A 14,724-nucleotide genomic window follows, 5' to 3' on the forward strand; every position below is an offset into this window, starting at 1 on the left:
AGCCGCTGCTGGTCAGTTTCAGCAGCGGCTGAATCAGGACGCCTGGGGCAGAGCAGATGGGGTGCTGCTGGGTTGGTCCAGTAGCACCGAGGAGCGGCGCTACTGGAGCAACCCAGCAGCACCCCAGCTGCTCTGCCCCAGGCGTCCCCAAGTCAGCTTTTGCTGAAACTGACCAGCGCTGACTACAGGAAGCCCCAGGCAGAGTTGCTCTGCCCCGGGCTTCCTGGAATCAGCTGCTGATCAGTTTCAGCAGCAGCTGACTTGGGGATGCCTGGGGTTCTTAAGTTGATTCTGTATGTAAGTCAGAACTGGCGGTCAGTTTCAGCAGTGTCTGAATCTGGACACCAGTTCCGACTTACATACAGATTCAACTTAAGAACAAACCTACAGTCCCTATCTTGTACGTAACCCGGGGACTGCCTGTACTTCCAAATGTAGTTTTCTTAGTCTATTGACGTTACAGCAGTGACTTTGCTACCGTGCACTAATGTGCATGTGTTTCAGGAATGGTGTATGTGTGTTTCTATAGCGCCTAGTAAGAACATAAGATAGGCCATACTAGGTCAGACCAAAGATCCAGCCAGCTCAGTATCCTGTCTTCCAACAGTGGCCAATACTAGATGCCCCAGAAGGAGGGATCACAACCGGTAATCTTCATGTGATCCCTCCCCTGTCACCCACCTCCAGAGAAACAGAGGCTAGGGACACCATTCCTACCCATCCTGGCTAATAGTACAACCATGGAACCTGTTTTGAGTGGGGCCTCTATCCACTACTGTAATTGAAATTAATAATTCTTAATCCATGAATTAGAGAGCTGGGATAGAATACTGGTGTCTCTGCCGGTCTTCTGTCCTAATAGAGACAGAAAACTATTATTAAAGTCTTATGGCACCTGGGAATGGGAGTTTTGCCCATTTATGAATTGGATCAAAAAACATTTATTAATAAATTAGATTGAAATTCTTTGATTAGAATAAAACAGATCACGAGTCTGTGCCCAGCAGGCATATGGGGCAAGAGAAGATTTAGCTTCTAATAGCTTTTTTTCCCTTTTAGTAGAAATAAAAAGTGAGTGTGAAATCACCTATTAAGTATGACTTACATCTTTGTGGGTTTCTTGCCAAGTGGAAAAGAATAACGCTAATGATTCCAGTTTTGGAATAATAAATTCTGTTCTCAGCAACTGTGCTGCAAATCCTGAGTAACTCCATGGAGATTTGTAGATTTGGGTTTACCCCAGAATCTTAAATGCATCCTTCCTTTGCATAGAATGTAAAGGGTTGGGAAGCACTCCGAAGTTGCTACAGCTATCTTACTTGCCTTGTGTCAGCTCTGTGTTGCAGTGCAATCACATATAGGGATTCTTATGCAGCTTTTTCCCCACATCTTATCAAAAAGGCGATTGTATCAAGCACCAACTAGTGACCATGCTGATTCCCGCACCCTGTGCTAGACCCGGGCAGTCTCCGTTCAAGGCTTTCTTCATTGTAAAGCATCCAGACTCTTTTGGTAATTGGTTGAATCAGATTTAACAATGCAGTCAGATAAACAGTTGTGGCAGCTGCTGCCATGGCAACATCATCATGCTCACCCTCCCAGCACGCCCTCTTCCCTCCCACCCCCCCAACACACACACACACACACACACACACGCATAGACACCCCTCCTCCTCTCCAGCAAGTGACATACTCACTAATGGTCTGGACAGTCGGGAGGGTTTAATGGCAGAGCTCTTTGGTTTTGAAATTGTGCAATATGATGAATGAAGAAGCAGCCCAGAAAAGCGATGGTGGGGAGAAGTACAACGGCAGTAACCAGAGGAGGAAGAGACCTAAGAAGGTAATGTGAATGGAGACAGCAAAAATGGTGTGAGAGGAAAGAGAGCGAGACTATAGGAGTGGCTTAGGTAATAAGGATGCTGGAGGATCGAGCTTCTTTAGTTGAAGTGCGGAGAGATGTCTGTAGCTTTCCACTTGCTCTGTAGATGAGGGAAAGGCAAGCAGCATTGACTTGTTCATTGATAGCATTTATAGCATTGTAGTTTAATGTAGAGCTCATGGTGGGTAATCTGACTGAGATACTGTGATGTGTACACAGCTAAGGTGTGTGGTGTACGTGAAGCTTAGAGAGGGATTTTGTTGCTGCCACCGATGGATGTCTCCATAGCTAACCTGGTAAGAGAGAAGATCCTAGGGTGTCTGGCGTGTGTTGAACGGTGAACTAATAATATTGTGTTAATCAATCTGGGCAGTGAAGTGAAAGGCTTTTTTGACAAGCAGCTGCCTATTTTGTTGCTTTAATCTTGACTTCATTAGACAGCAAGTGCCTTTCAGCACTGGATTCAGTATATCCCTTTTCAGATATAGGCAATTAGTTGTGACAGAAGAAATTTTACATAAGGGCATGATTGGACTTCTATTTTATTTTATTTTGAATGACTTGAAATGTATCTGCAATTTAATTTATCTACCTTTAATTTAATTTGACAAGAAAGTTCTGGACCTCTCATGTTGGTTTAAGAAAATAGTTAAATGGAAGAATAATGTCAATTTAAAAAATACAGTTCAGAATTCAGTGTTTTGTATAGATCCCTCTAGCACTTCAGTGGTGAAAACTAATGAGGTAAAACTATACAGCCACACCCAATTTCCAAGGCACTTTCTCTACAGCTAGGCTGTCTCTAGTGATTTGATTTTTTTTTTTTACAGCTGCTAGTACCCAACAGTTGATCTCCTCATTAGAAGTAGTGCCCTCTTACAATTAAGATCATTGGTTAAATCAACTAATTGCTTTCGACTGTTTTTGTCTTTCTTTTTATGATAACGTAGATGATCCTGCAAAATGGTAAAATGGCAGATAAGGCACAGACTTACCTCAGCCATCATCCATCCATGTTTTATTTATTAAGGGCTTGACTCTGCCTCTCACTGAGTAACACCTTGTTCTCTAAGTAAATCTGATTGATTTCAATGGGACAAGCCATGTAGTAAGATATTGCTCAAAGTGAAGTAAAATCTAGTCACTAAAAACAAAGCTTGCAGTGAATATTCACTAATGTATTTTCTAGTTTCCTTTTAAAACTTTATACTCTTATGATATTGTGTTCCATAAAAATGAACCACTTCACTTTTAGAAACCTGATTGTATATGGTGAGTATAATGGAGACTAATCAACACAGGAATTTAGAAAATGGGGTTTGTACAATAAAGGAAATTTCTTTATAGATAATAGATATGATATGTACCTTTTTATCTCACAAAGAAGCCTGTGTTTGAATAACTACACAGTATATGACATTATCTAGCCAAAGCAAGAAAACTGAGGGAAGGCAGAAACATCCTCACTCCACTGGGCCTGGAATATTGCCTCAGCCTCCACACAGTGGGGAATTTTATACAGCACATTGGGTTTTAAAATTAAGATGAGGCATTTCTGCCTTGTTTTACCTCTTAAGTTTTAGGACCAAATTTCAAAGGACCTTTACCTTGGTGTTTGTAAAACTCATTTGTGTGTGTGGATGGGCATATACATAAGTAAACCAGGTAATCAGGTGCTATTGTATTGTAATTAGAGGAACTGAAAACAGTCTTGCATTTGTAGGAAGATGGGCTAGAAGATCTAATAATATAGTTAGGTCTTTTCCATCTCTGATTTTTGAGTTACACATCCTTTAGGTCGTTTTTAAATGTGTGCGTCTGACACTTGTGTGATGTCTGAATGCATCGCAACGTGTATGTATTTTTTAAAAAAAAGTCCAGAGTCTCCCACGGGCTATTATATCTACATCTTTCAAAAATATAATTAGGTTTCCCTTTAATATAATCTTTTGATAATTTTAAAAAAATAATTTGAGCTATTTCAGTTGAAGTACAAGAAAATAATCTCTAAGTGTCATGGTCTTAGTAATTTACTCAGCACATATTATAACTGTGCTTGCGTGCATTAGATGTTGAGGCTTGAAGCATACAAAAGGACTTGCCTGCATGGTGGAACTTTGCTTCCTAAGTTTCTAGAGTGATTTTTTTTTTAATTACACATTCAGTGTGGCTGAATTTTTTTGATGGTTTCCTCTGGAAGAAAATGTGAATGCTAAGAATTAGCTGAAAGTAAAAACTTACATCAGAGAGAGAAGATACAGTAGAACAATGGTGGAGGAGCAGCACGAACAGGTTAGCTGCTACATTCAGCACAGTGGAATAATTCTTAAAGTAAAGCCAGCCCTTTTGGACTGACATACTGTATCTCATATGTGGAGCACAATCCGATGTCTTTGGCCCTGTGCACCTGCTGCCTGTTGCAACACCCAAGCTGTGTGTTGCCATAGTGCTAATTCCTGTAATCACCCTGGTAGCTCCTGGTGCATCATCCTGTTGCATGGTGAACACTTTCCAGGAGGTCTAAAAACACTTGCTGAGTTTTATGATTCTATTAAATTAATTTCTTAATATAGTACGTTATTGTCATGAGAAATGTGTTTTTTTTATTGTAGCACATTTGTTGACATTTGTGGTCCTCCTGATGCCCATGCATCGAGAGGACCACAAATGTCAACAAATGTGCTACAATAAAAAAAACAAGTTAACTTGTTCCTGATTCCAGTAATGCAATCACAGATGGCAAGAGGATTTCTAAAATCCACAGATTTTTATTACACTAGTGATCATAAAACATACCAGCGTGTGTCATTGATGGATGCAGAAATGGTCGTTCTCGTAATAATAAAGATGTCCAGTCTGAACAGTTGCATTACTTGTTTGTCAAGATCGATTTTACTTTGGGGATTGCCTCTCACTATCTGCTTGTAGTGTCAGGCACCATGCAACCATGGCCTCAGCTAAGGCATCTAGGCCCCACCATAGAATAAATAAGAGGAAAAAGTGTAACTATTGGAGTTTGGTGTGGTGTAAGATGGGAACAGTCACTTTGCAGATTAGCCTTGTACTTAAAAGGACAAATCAATAGAGATGACATAGAGCCTGGTGTTAGCACTGGAGACTTGCATGAAAGGATCTGCGAGTTCTTAGAGAACGTTTTTTCCCCCAGTTTGTTACATCAAAAAATTGATTATATAATGTATTTGAAGCTAGCCTAGTGTGATTAGTATGTTTATTTTTCTAAACCTCAATCTTTCACCTATTTTAAGCTTAGCCAGTAGTTTCACATTTGCCCTTTTTCATTTTAAATATCTTTTGCGTCTCTCCTGTGGGTCTGTGTTTGTAAATATTGTAGCCTGACTCGCAGAGGTTGAATGACACTTACAGGCTGTTCAGCTTTAATGACTATAAATGTGGCTATTTAAACACTTATTAGTATTAGTTTAGCAGATTACTTCATTTTTTCCTCTGCCAAATTCAGAGGAATATTCTGTATCTATTGATCTTTATATTTGTAGAAAACAAGCTAATGAGTTGTCATTAAAATTTATTAGGCATAGCTGTTGTGATTGCCACCAGAAGTAAATTTTTAACCAGTGGTCAGTCTTCCTGTAAAATCAACATGGAGATTTCCAAAATAATAGTTCCCATCTGCTGCATTTTGTTTGTTCTATGTTTCCCACTTTTATTTTCCTTTAGCTCTGCCCCATCCAGGCTTCATCAGTTAACTCTATCTCTCAATCTCTGCTACTATTCCTGCAAATGGACACCGTCAACACTACTCTTTGTGTCAATAGATAGGCTCTTACCTGAGTAGTACAACCCTACTACCTCTCCTTCCCCCACATCCTACGAGAGAATAACCTCTGCAAATTTCAGTTGAATGCAGAATTTTACCACAGATATCTACTGCAGTGTTTTAAAGGGCAGAAGGAGCTAGTGAAGAACAGTTATGCTAATAAATCATTTCTTTTTCTCATCCACATTAGAGTCACTAAAGTAGTTTGTAATAAAACTAACCAAATTTAGCAATTCTAATTTGAAGCCAAATCAACAATCTTCTTGCGTATTGATGAGCAGTCCAGCTAACAAAGGTACATTCTTAAACTCAGTGGGTCAAATTATTCTCTCACACCACTTTGCAAACCTGTACAGGCAGTCCCCGGGTTACGTACAAGATAGGGACTGTAGGTTTGTTCTTAAGTTGAATCTGTATGTAAGTCGGAACTGGTGTCCAGATTCAGACACTGCTGAAACTGACCGCCAGTTCTGACTTACATACAGAATCAACTTAAGAACCCCAGGCGTCCCCAAGTCAGCTGCTGCTGAAACTGATCAGCAGCTGATTCCAGGAACCCCGGGGCAGAGCAACTCTGCCTGGGGCTTCCTGTACTCAGCGCTGGTCAGTTTCAGCAGAAGCTGACTTGGGGACGCCTGGGGCAGAGCAGCTGGGGTGCTGCTGGGTTGCTCCAGTAGCGCTGCTCCTCGGTGCTACTGGACCAACCCAGCAGCACCCCATCTGCTCTGCCCCAGGCGTCCTGATTCAGCCGCTGCTGAAACTGACCAGCAGCGGTTGAATCAGGACCTGGGGCAGAGCAGCTGGGGTGCTGCCGGGTTGGTCCAGTAGTGCCCAGAGCGGGTGCTGTAGGACCAATCGGCAGCGCCCCAGCTGCTCTGCCCCAGAGTCCAAAACAAAAGCCTGGTCTGCTGGGGGGGGGGGGAGCACACTAGCTGCGCCCCCCCCCCAGCAGACCAGGGACACGGGGAACAGAGCCGCAGCGGCAGCGGGGTGCCGCGCCTCTGAGGCTTTGCTCTGGCAAAGCCTCAGAGGCGAGGGACCCCGCCACGGCTGCGGCTTCAGTCCGGGAGCCTGTGGTCTGCTGGGGACGGTCCCCAGCAGACCACAGGCTCCCGGACTGAAGCCGCAGCCGCGGGGGGGTCCCGCGCCTCTGGGGACGGTCTCCAGCAGACCAGGGGCACCGGAGCAGCTTACGAACGGGGCTTTCTCGCCCCGACTTCCGGGGCGAGAAAGCCCCGTTCGTAAGTGCGGATCCGACATAAGTCGGATCCGCATAAGTCGGGGACTGCCTGTACTTCCATTGACTTCAGTGGAGTTATTTCCAATTTTCATAGGTGTAACTAAGGAGAGAATTGGGTCCAGTCTTAACAGTTGTGTTACTGAGATCAGAATCTGGCCCCCATCTTATGTTACCCGACAAGCTTTATTGTTGGTTCTTGGTGTAAAAATAAACTACATGGTCAAAATTTCCTTTGTCACTTTTTTTTTCTGTTTGTTTTTTGTTCTTCAGGTTTAATTGCTGTTGGTAGCAGATAGAAACTGGCCAATGGTTCTGTGTTGGGAGTGGGGCAGTGTGCGAAGCCTCTTCTCCCTGTCATCCCCCGCCCCCTGCACCTGAGGCAGTGCTCAAAGATGCCTTTAACTCCCGCGGCTGACCACTCTGAGTGGTGTGTAGAGGCAGGGCCTCCTCAAGGCTCTTGCTGGGCTGCGGGTCATATCTGGTGGGCTGAAGCTGGCCCACAGGCTGCATTTTGCCCACTCCTGCTTTAATCCATACTCCAGGGTTAGTTCTTCCTTTGGCTCATGAAGAGTTGCAGCCTATAATTGTAATAATATACCTTTTTGAGTACAGATTTTACTACATGAGAACAATTTTTTAAATGCAGCAAGTCAATCACCAAAAAGCCTAGAATCATATCTGTACAAAAGAATACTAATTTACTACATTGTTCTGGCCTTCTCTTACACTTGTATAGAGGCCCTTTGATGGGCGAGGGAGGGAGGAGGCAAGAGGGCAGTTGCCCCGGAGCTTGGCAATTCATGAAGCACTGAGCCGCTCCCCACCTTATTTGTGCAGGCTTTTGGCACCCCCGCTTGCAGAAAAGCACAGTGATGATATTGTCTAATTATATTTTTAAACAAGGAGTGGGCAAAATGCAGCCCGACAAGCAGCCTGATCCAGACTGCAGTCTAAGGGTACGTCTAGACTACATGCCTCTGTCGCCAGAGGCATATAGATTAGGCTACCCGACATAGTAAAATGAAGCGGTGATTTAAATAATCGCCGCTTCATTTAAATTTACATGGCTCCTCATCCCAGGAGGTTTACCTGGGTGGTCGACAAATACCTTTGATGTCGACACCCGCATGTCCAGACTATCGCGCTGAGCCGACAAACAGCTGATCAGCTGTTTGTCGGCTCAGCGCGGCAGCCATGTAAATTTAAATGAAGCGGCGATTATTTAAATCACCGTTTCATTTTACTATGTCTGGTAGCCTAATCTACATGCCTCTGGCGCCAGAGGCATGTAGTCTAGACGTACCCTAAGAGGAGCCGCAGGCTATGTCTACATTGCAGTTCTTTTTCGGAAAAAGGTACGCAAATTGCGATCTACAATGTGAGTATCTTTTTTTCCAATTCTTTTTTCAGAAAAGGTTTTTTCCCGACATTTGGCCCATCTACAAGGGGCCAAATGTGGGAAAAACCTCTTTCAGAAAAGCCCTTATTCCTCATAAAATGAGGAGTACAGGGCTTCTGAAGGAATATGCCTACTTTTTCGGAAACTGATCCAAAAAAGTGCACACATTCCCTGGACGTGACAGAGTTTTTCTGGGATACCTCTGGAAAAACTCTAATGTAGACATAGCCTAAGACAAGCTCCCAGACTGCCTCACCGTGCACACTGCTCAAAGCAGCTGGCTGCAGGGGCCATGTGCTTCTATAAGTGCTGCAAGCCCAGGAGGAGTGGGAAGAGGCCTTGTGCACCACCCTCAACCACAGCATAATCTTGTAGCTCCTTTTGGTTGGACACCAGTCAATGGGAGCTGTCTGTTTGCAAGACAGGCAATGCAAGAACCACCCCTCCCCCACGTGCAGCGTTCTGAGTAACATGTGGTCCCCCCAGCCGGCTGCTCTGAGCAGTGTGTGGGGTGGGGCAGGCAGGGAGCCTGCCTGAGGGTCCTCCTGGCCTGGAGCCTCCCAGGTAATGCCTCTGTCCTTCCAGTCCCTCCCTTTCTCTCACACCATGCATCCCTACCACATGTAACCCAAACCCTCTTCAGTCCCACTCTTGCACCCATACCCCCTCCCAGACCCTGCATCCCAATCCCCTGCCCCCGGTCATAACCCAAATCCCTGCACCTTCTTCTATACTCCTGCCCCAGGTCGCAACCCCCTCCACCCAAACTCCACCCCAGTCCCTTACTGCAAGTTCATTTCTGCACCCAACCTCCATCCAAGACTGCACACCTCCTCCTTTAATACCATGGAAGAGTACGGCCCTTGACCACTTTCCAAATTCTTGGAGTGACGCTCCTATCAAAAATTATTGCTCACCCTTGTTTTAGGCATCGTTCTACCACATCTTTCAGATCATCAGAGTGAATAGAATGTATTTAATATAAAACAGAATTGTACATGATTCTGTATGTTCAGAGCAATACACACATTTGCACAGTAGGTTTATTCAGAGCCAGCAATTACAACCCTGTATATAATAATATGTCATGCAAAGCTATTTGTTATACAGTGCTCAAAGGAGTAAATAAATGCTATGGATATTCTTTGAGCAACTTACCATGTGATAGAAAACTGTGTGATGTTTAGGTTAGACAGTCATTTCAAAACCACAATTACTGCAATTTATTCAGCCATGTCCTCAGGAACCTAAATTGCAAACACAGACCCTCTCTCTAGAGAGCACCTCATACAGAGATTGAATATTTAAATGTTTGTGTGTGTTCACATGTTCACATCTGCTAAATTGTTGAGCAAATGTAACGTAACGAACTCAGATTACGTGTATGTAAGCAAAGTGAGTAGCCAGCTGGATGCAGCAAACAACAGGTGAGAGAATTAGAGCAGGCATCCATGTTGTTTTGAATTAACCTGTTTTTGTATTTTCAGGAGTGTATGAGACATCTTTTTTTTTCTGGACAATGTCCAGGTAACTGACTTAAAATACCTGTAAGTCTGGACTACCATATTCTTATGCCACATCTGTACTTATGCACTGGAGAGCAATTTTCTGGTGTTCGATTTAGCGGGTCTCATTAAGACCTGCTAAAACAAATTCTGAGGTGGCTCCGGTTGGTGCCGGTACTCCTCACAGTCACAAGGGCTGCGTCTAGACTGGCAAGTTTTTCCGCAAAAAGCTTGCCAGCTGTCTACACTGGTCGCTTGATTTTGCACAAAAGCACTGACATTCTACTGTACGAAATCAGTGCTTCTTGCGCAAATGCTTTGACGTTCCCATTCGGGCAAAAGCCCTTTCTGGAAATGTTTTTGTGCAAGAGGGCCAGTGTAGACAGCTAAAAACTGTTTTGTGCAAAAAAGCCCCAATGGCAAAAATGGCGACCAGGGCTTTCTTGCGCAAAACTGCGTCTAGATTGGCACGGACGCTTTTCCGCAAAAAGTGCTTTTGCGGAAAAGCATCAGTGCCAATCTAGATGCTCTTTTCCGCAAATGCTTTTAACTGAAAAACTTTTCCATTAAAAGAATTTGCGGAAAATCATGCCAGCCAAGAAGTAAAGGAAGCAGACAGGAGCAGGTTGGCTTAATGTATGTCAACTCAAGGTACATTATTTATGTTATGGAGTTGCATACCTTAAGGTAGGGGTGGGCAATAAAAACAGCTCATGGTTTCCTCTAATGCTGCGTGCCCCTCGTGGGGGGAGGACACTTTGCATGCTCCCACTGTCCCCATGTCTTGATTGGCTGGGGAGTGGCAGGGTGACCACGGGCCAGATCCACTGGCTTGGTGGGTTGGATCCAGCCAGTGGAGACCCCTTTGCCCATCCCTGTCTTAAGCCAACCTCTCTCTCTCTCTCTTTCTCTCTCTCTCTCAACTTGAACATACAAAGGAGAAACTGGGTACTTGCATTCTAACTATATTATTTGTATGTGACAATGTGGACTTTGTCAATGAATTAAAATGTTATACCAGCTTTTGAACTGCATGAACGAGCCTGAAAAATTGGTCTGTCATGTAGAGGTCATTTCTGGTTATATTGTGATGATTGTGAATGGTGACTGAGTGCTGTATGGTCTGTGACAGGCATTCATGCAGTAAATAGTGGGACATCTCAACTGCATCTGAAGTAATAAGCAGCAGTTCAAAAGCAGTTACTATGACTTTAAATTTAGGTCTAAGCAACCTCTGTTCATCAAGACCAGAAACTTGTTTCCTTTTCAAAGGCTGGAAAATATCTAACCACAGTGGTTTAACCAGAAAGTAGGAGTTCTCAGCCAATTTTTCCTTGTCCCAAGCTTCCCTCTGATTCTTTCCTTGGAAAGTCTGGGGTTCCATATTTTTAATTTAAACATCTGTCTGCTGTACATACTTTATTTCAATTTGTGCATTGGCCTTTGCATACAGTGTCAAACTTATGATCAACACACCCTCTTCAAGAAGCAATGGGGAGAGGTTATAAAGCTGCCCCAAACTGTCAAAAGGTACTGGAGGATTATGTAGAGGTTGCTAGGGTGATACTGGGGCCTGTGCATGTAAGTAACTGGATTCTGAAGGGGGGGCTCTCTGGGGAGCAAAGTGGGTATAAATATTTGGGGATATTAGGCAGGTGGATTGTCCAAGACTATATATACTTATGGCAACATGTACCATACAGGCAATACCTACATAGATACATGCCACAGTGAAATGTAGGCTGCATCCACATTTGTCACTTGATGTGTAGCTACATGATAGTGAAAGATTTCAGCAGTATAAAGATGGCAAATTTAGTTTAATCAACTAATTGACTAATCGATGGAATTTCCATTGACTAATCAATTAGTTTGTAAGCGGGGAAGCCACAGTGGGGTTAGCTCCTGGCCCCGGGAGCTAACCTCTCTGCAGCTGTGCCTTTTAAATGTATTACAGCCTACCAGTTCTTAATACATTTAAAAGGCTGAAGTGCAGTGGGGAACACCTGGTTTGAGCCAAGAGGAGCTGATTCCCAGCTCATACCAAGCGCCCTCCCCCTCCCCCGGATGAACTTCTGCATTTTAAATGTATTAAGAGTCAGCAGGCTCTTAGTACCTTTAAAAAGCAGAGGTGCAGCATCTGAGATTAGGCGCAAGACAGGAATCCGCTGACTCCTGGCTCACACCTGGTCCCTGCTACCCCTCTGCCTCCCCAACCCCTGTGGAGACGGTGTTGGGGGGGAACTGATTTTTAAGACCGCTCCACCCGGCACTGGCTCCTGCTCTGCCCCGCAGCAACATATGTGTCTGTGTGTGGGGGAGAAATGACTAGTCGAGGGACTAGTCACTTACATCCCTAGTAGGGGAGGCAGCAAGGAAAGCCATGAAGTGTTTCACTCTCTTCACTCCTTTTTTATACCTGTGCTAAATGAGTGCCTGTTCTCTGCATGCATCAGTAAGTGTTGATTTAGCTTGAGGGGAAGGAAGGGTGCCCAGGTGCTTGGTTTTTGAAAAGGGGATTTGACCGTGTTCAGTCAGATCTACTGATTAGACACCCGAAGTCCAGTTACTGCAAGTAGGGGAGTCAGGGAGATGTTAACTCCCTAACTCAGCTACCCCTCTACAGAGTAACTCTGCTACCCCTCTGAAGGGAGATGTTGGATCATCACCAGAGCCAGCCCCTACTCAGCTGTGGCTACCTCTTCCCTGTGTCAGTGGTTGCAGCTCCCACTTTTGTCTCCCAACGCAAGACCCTCCAAACCCAGGATGAGCTGGGATGTGGTTAGGAAGGAGAGTGGGTTCAGACAAAACAGTGGAGCAGGTTCTGACACTCCTGTAGTGTCAGGTTTTTAAATATGACAAAGTTGGCAACCCTAGGAGAAGCCCGGGTCTGTCTGGAGCTGGCTGGTAAGCCTTATCTCAGAATTAGATCCTTTTACCTTCTTACCTTGCTGCTATATCCTCCTTCACTCAGTCAGCAGCAGAAGCAGCAAGAAGGAAGGTGAAGAGACTTCACTCATATTAGGGATGATTAACATTTCAGTGTGGTTTTCCTTTATTTCTTAATACTAATTAACTACCACAAGGACAGAAGCAGGAAGTAAAAACTGTTATATGTAAATACTACAAAATAATTTACTGTCCTGAGCATACCAATAACAGCTGTAAGATGGAGACTGAAACTATATAAAACAGATATTCAGTACTACATTTACTGTTTCTTTCTACTACCGGTTGGACCTCGCTGGTCTGGCACACGAAGTACCTGACCCATCTTGAGTGAGGGAATTTACTGAATGGGGAATGGGGAGGTTCCTCTGCCACTGGCCTCCCAGCCTGCTGCCACTGGGCTGCTGCCCTGCTATTGCCGGGCACAGACGCAGCGAGCTGGCTGAGGCTTCTCGAGGACAGAGCTCCCCAGCTGCCTCGGACCCATGTGTGTCCAGCTGGGGCTCCCTGGGATCAGGGCTTGGTGGCTGCCCCGCTGCTGCCGTTCTCTGCTGGGCCTTCCCACCGATAGTGCTTGCCAGCTCCTCTCCTGAACTGCCCAGCTGGGGCTCCCCTGGGATGGAGTTCACCAGTCTTTCTGCTGCCTCGTCAAGCTCAGGGCTCCTCCAAGATAGGAGTCCTTGGCTGCTGCTGGCACAGCTTGTGGGGCTCCTCAGAGCTGGGCTCCCCACAGCTGGGCTCCTGGCTGGCTCACACTCCCCAGTGCTGGGGCTCTCTCTGGTTCAGCAACAGCCGTGGTCCTTGTGGACCACAGCTGTTGCCAGACCAGAGAGTTCCGGATTTAAGAGGTTTAACCTTTACTTGAAAAAGAATTTATCCTCAAAAGAGCTTTGGGTTTATTAAAGACAAGATTGCAACAATGCTCATGGGGATATGGGGGAGACTGTTCAGATTAAACAGTTTCAGGCCTCTAGCAACACGAGCAGCCTGGCTGAAATATTCAGTCTCTAGAATAACTTGCTGGATAGAGTAATGCTGACTCTAAAAGAGTTGTTTCCCCTTAGATATGGAATAATTTGCATTCCACATCATGTTGCTATGCACTGAAATACTTTTTCATGTAGTCCTAAGTATTTTACTGGATTGGATTCTGGCCATACATTAATGATGAATCGCCAGTGGGTTGAGTGGGAGCAGATTAAGACCTCTGGAATGCTTTCATAAGATCTGATCTGTCACTAACCAGAAAAATGTAGATTTAAATCATTATTCTTTGGTAGTCTCTCGCTGGTGGCAGTCTCTGCCATTAGTCTCTCTTTGGTTGCAAGTGTTACTTTCCCACATGGCAGGGTTAAGTCAGAACATATATCTGGTGCTCTCCATGATCATTTCCCCTTTTCAATCAATGATCATTGCATGATTATGCCCTCCTTCCTAAAGTGTAACATCATGCCCATTACCTGATTTCAGTGGCAGAAGCATCTTTCACAACCCTGCTGTAACTACTGTCAGTGCTGTCTGTGATTTAAACAGTGCCCAGGACTGCATTGTACAAGGTTTTGTTCTTCACATGTTCTCATTGTTTGCCGTCTGCTTGTGTTCTTGTGCTTGGTGCCAGAGACGCTATGCACTGGGGTAACTATATCAATATGCTGTCAAGAGTTCCAATTCCCAATGTAGATGTGTATCTCTGACACTGTGAGGAGGAGGGGGGGATTATATCCATGAAGCTAACCCACTGATATAGTTACACCAGTGCCAGTTTTTGTACTGCGTATTAAACTACACGTATTTTAACTTCAGTACGCACCACACGTCTGATATGCATTTATTCTCAGCCCACATTTACATCCATTTAAGACCACTTCACATGGCTGCAGTGATAGTAAGTAGCCTTACTGTAAATGAGAAACAGCCCACTGTTTATAGTGATTTATATTTTTATACCAAGAC

General features: G+C 44.5%; 1 protein-coding gene across 11 annotated transcripts in view; it reads left to right on the top strand.

Moving 5' to 3' along the window:
* Positions 1 to 14,724, top strand: part of ANK2 (ankyrin 2) — a 602,743-nt gene that overhangs the window by 237,718 nt on the left and 350,301 nt on the right. For 2 of the 11 annotated variants that reach the window (XM_075929770.1, XM_075929777.1), the window contains exon 1: positions 1,647 to 1,843. The exons of 3 other annotated variants lie outside the window; for them this stretch is intronic. In XM_075929770.1, coding sequence (XP_075785885.1) covers positions 1,760 to 1,843 — 84 coding nt within the window. In that variant the 5' untranslated portion in view covers positions 1,647 to 1,759. Of the gene's footprint in view, positions 1 to 1,645; positions 1,844 to 14,724 lie in introns of those variants that run through there. 6 more of the 11 variants (XM_075929772.1, XM_075929789.1, XM_075929785.1 and 3 more) reach the window with 4 other exon arrangements.

The sequence above is a fragment of the Pelodiscus sinensis genome, chromosome 5 (assembly GCF_049634645.1).
Source record: "Pelodiscus sinensis isolate JC-2024 chromosome 5, ASM4963464v1, whole genome shotgun sequence".
Classification (NCBI taxonomy): domain Eukaryota; kingdom Metazoa; phylum Chordata; order Testudines; family Trionychidae; genus Pelodiscus; species Pelodiscus sinensis.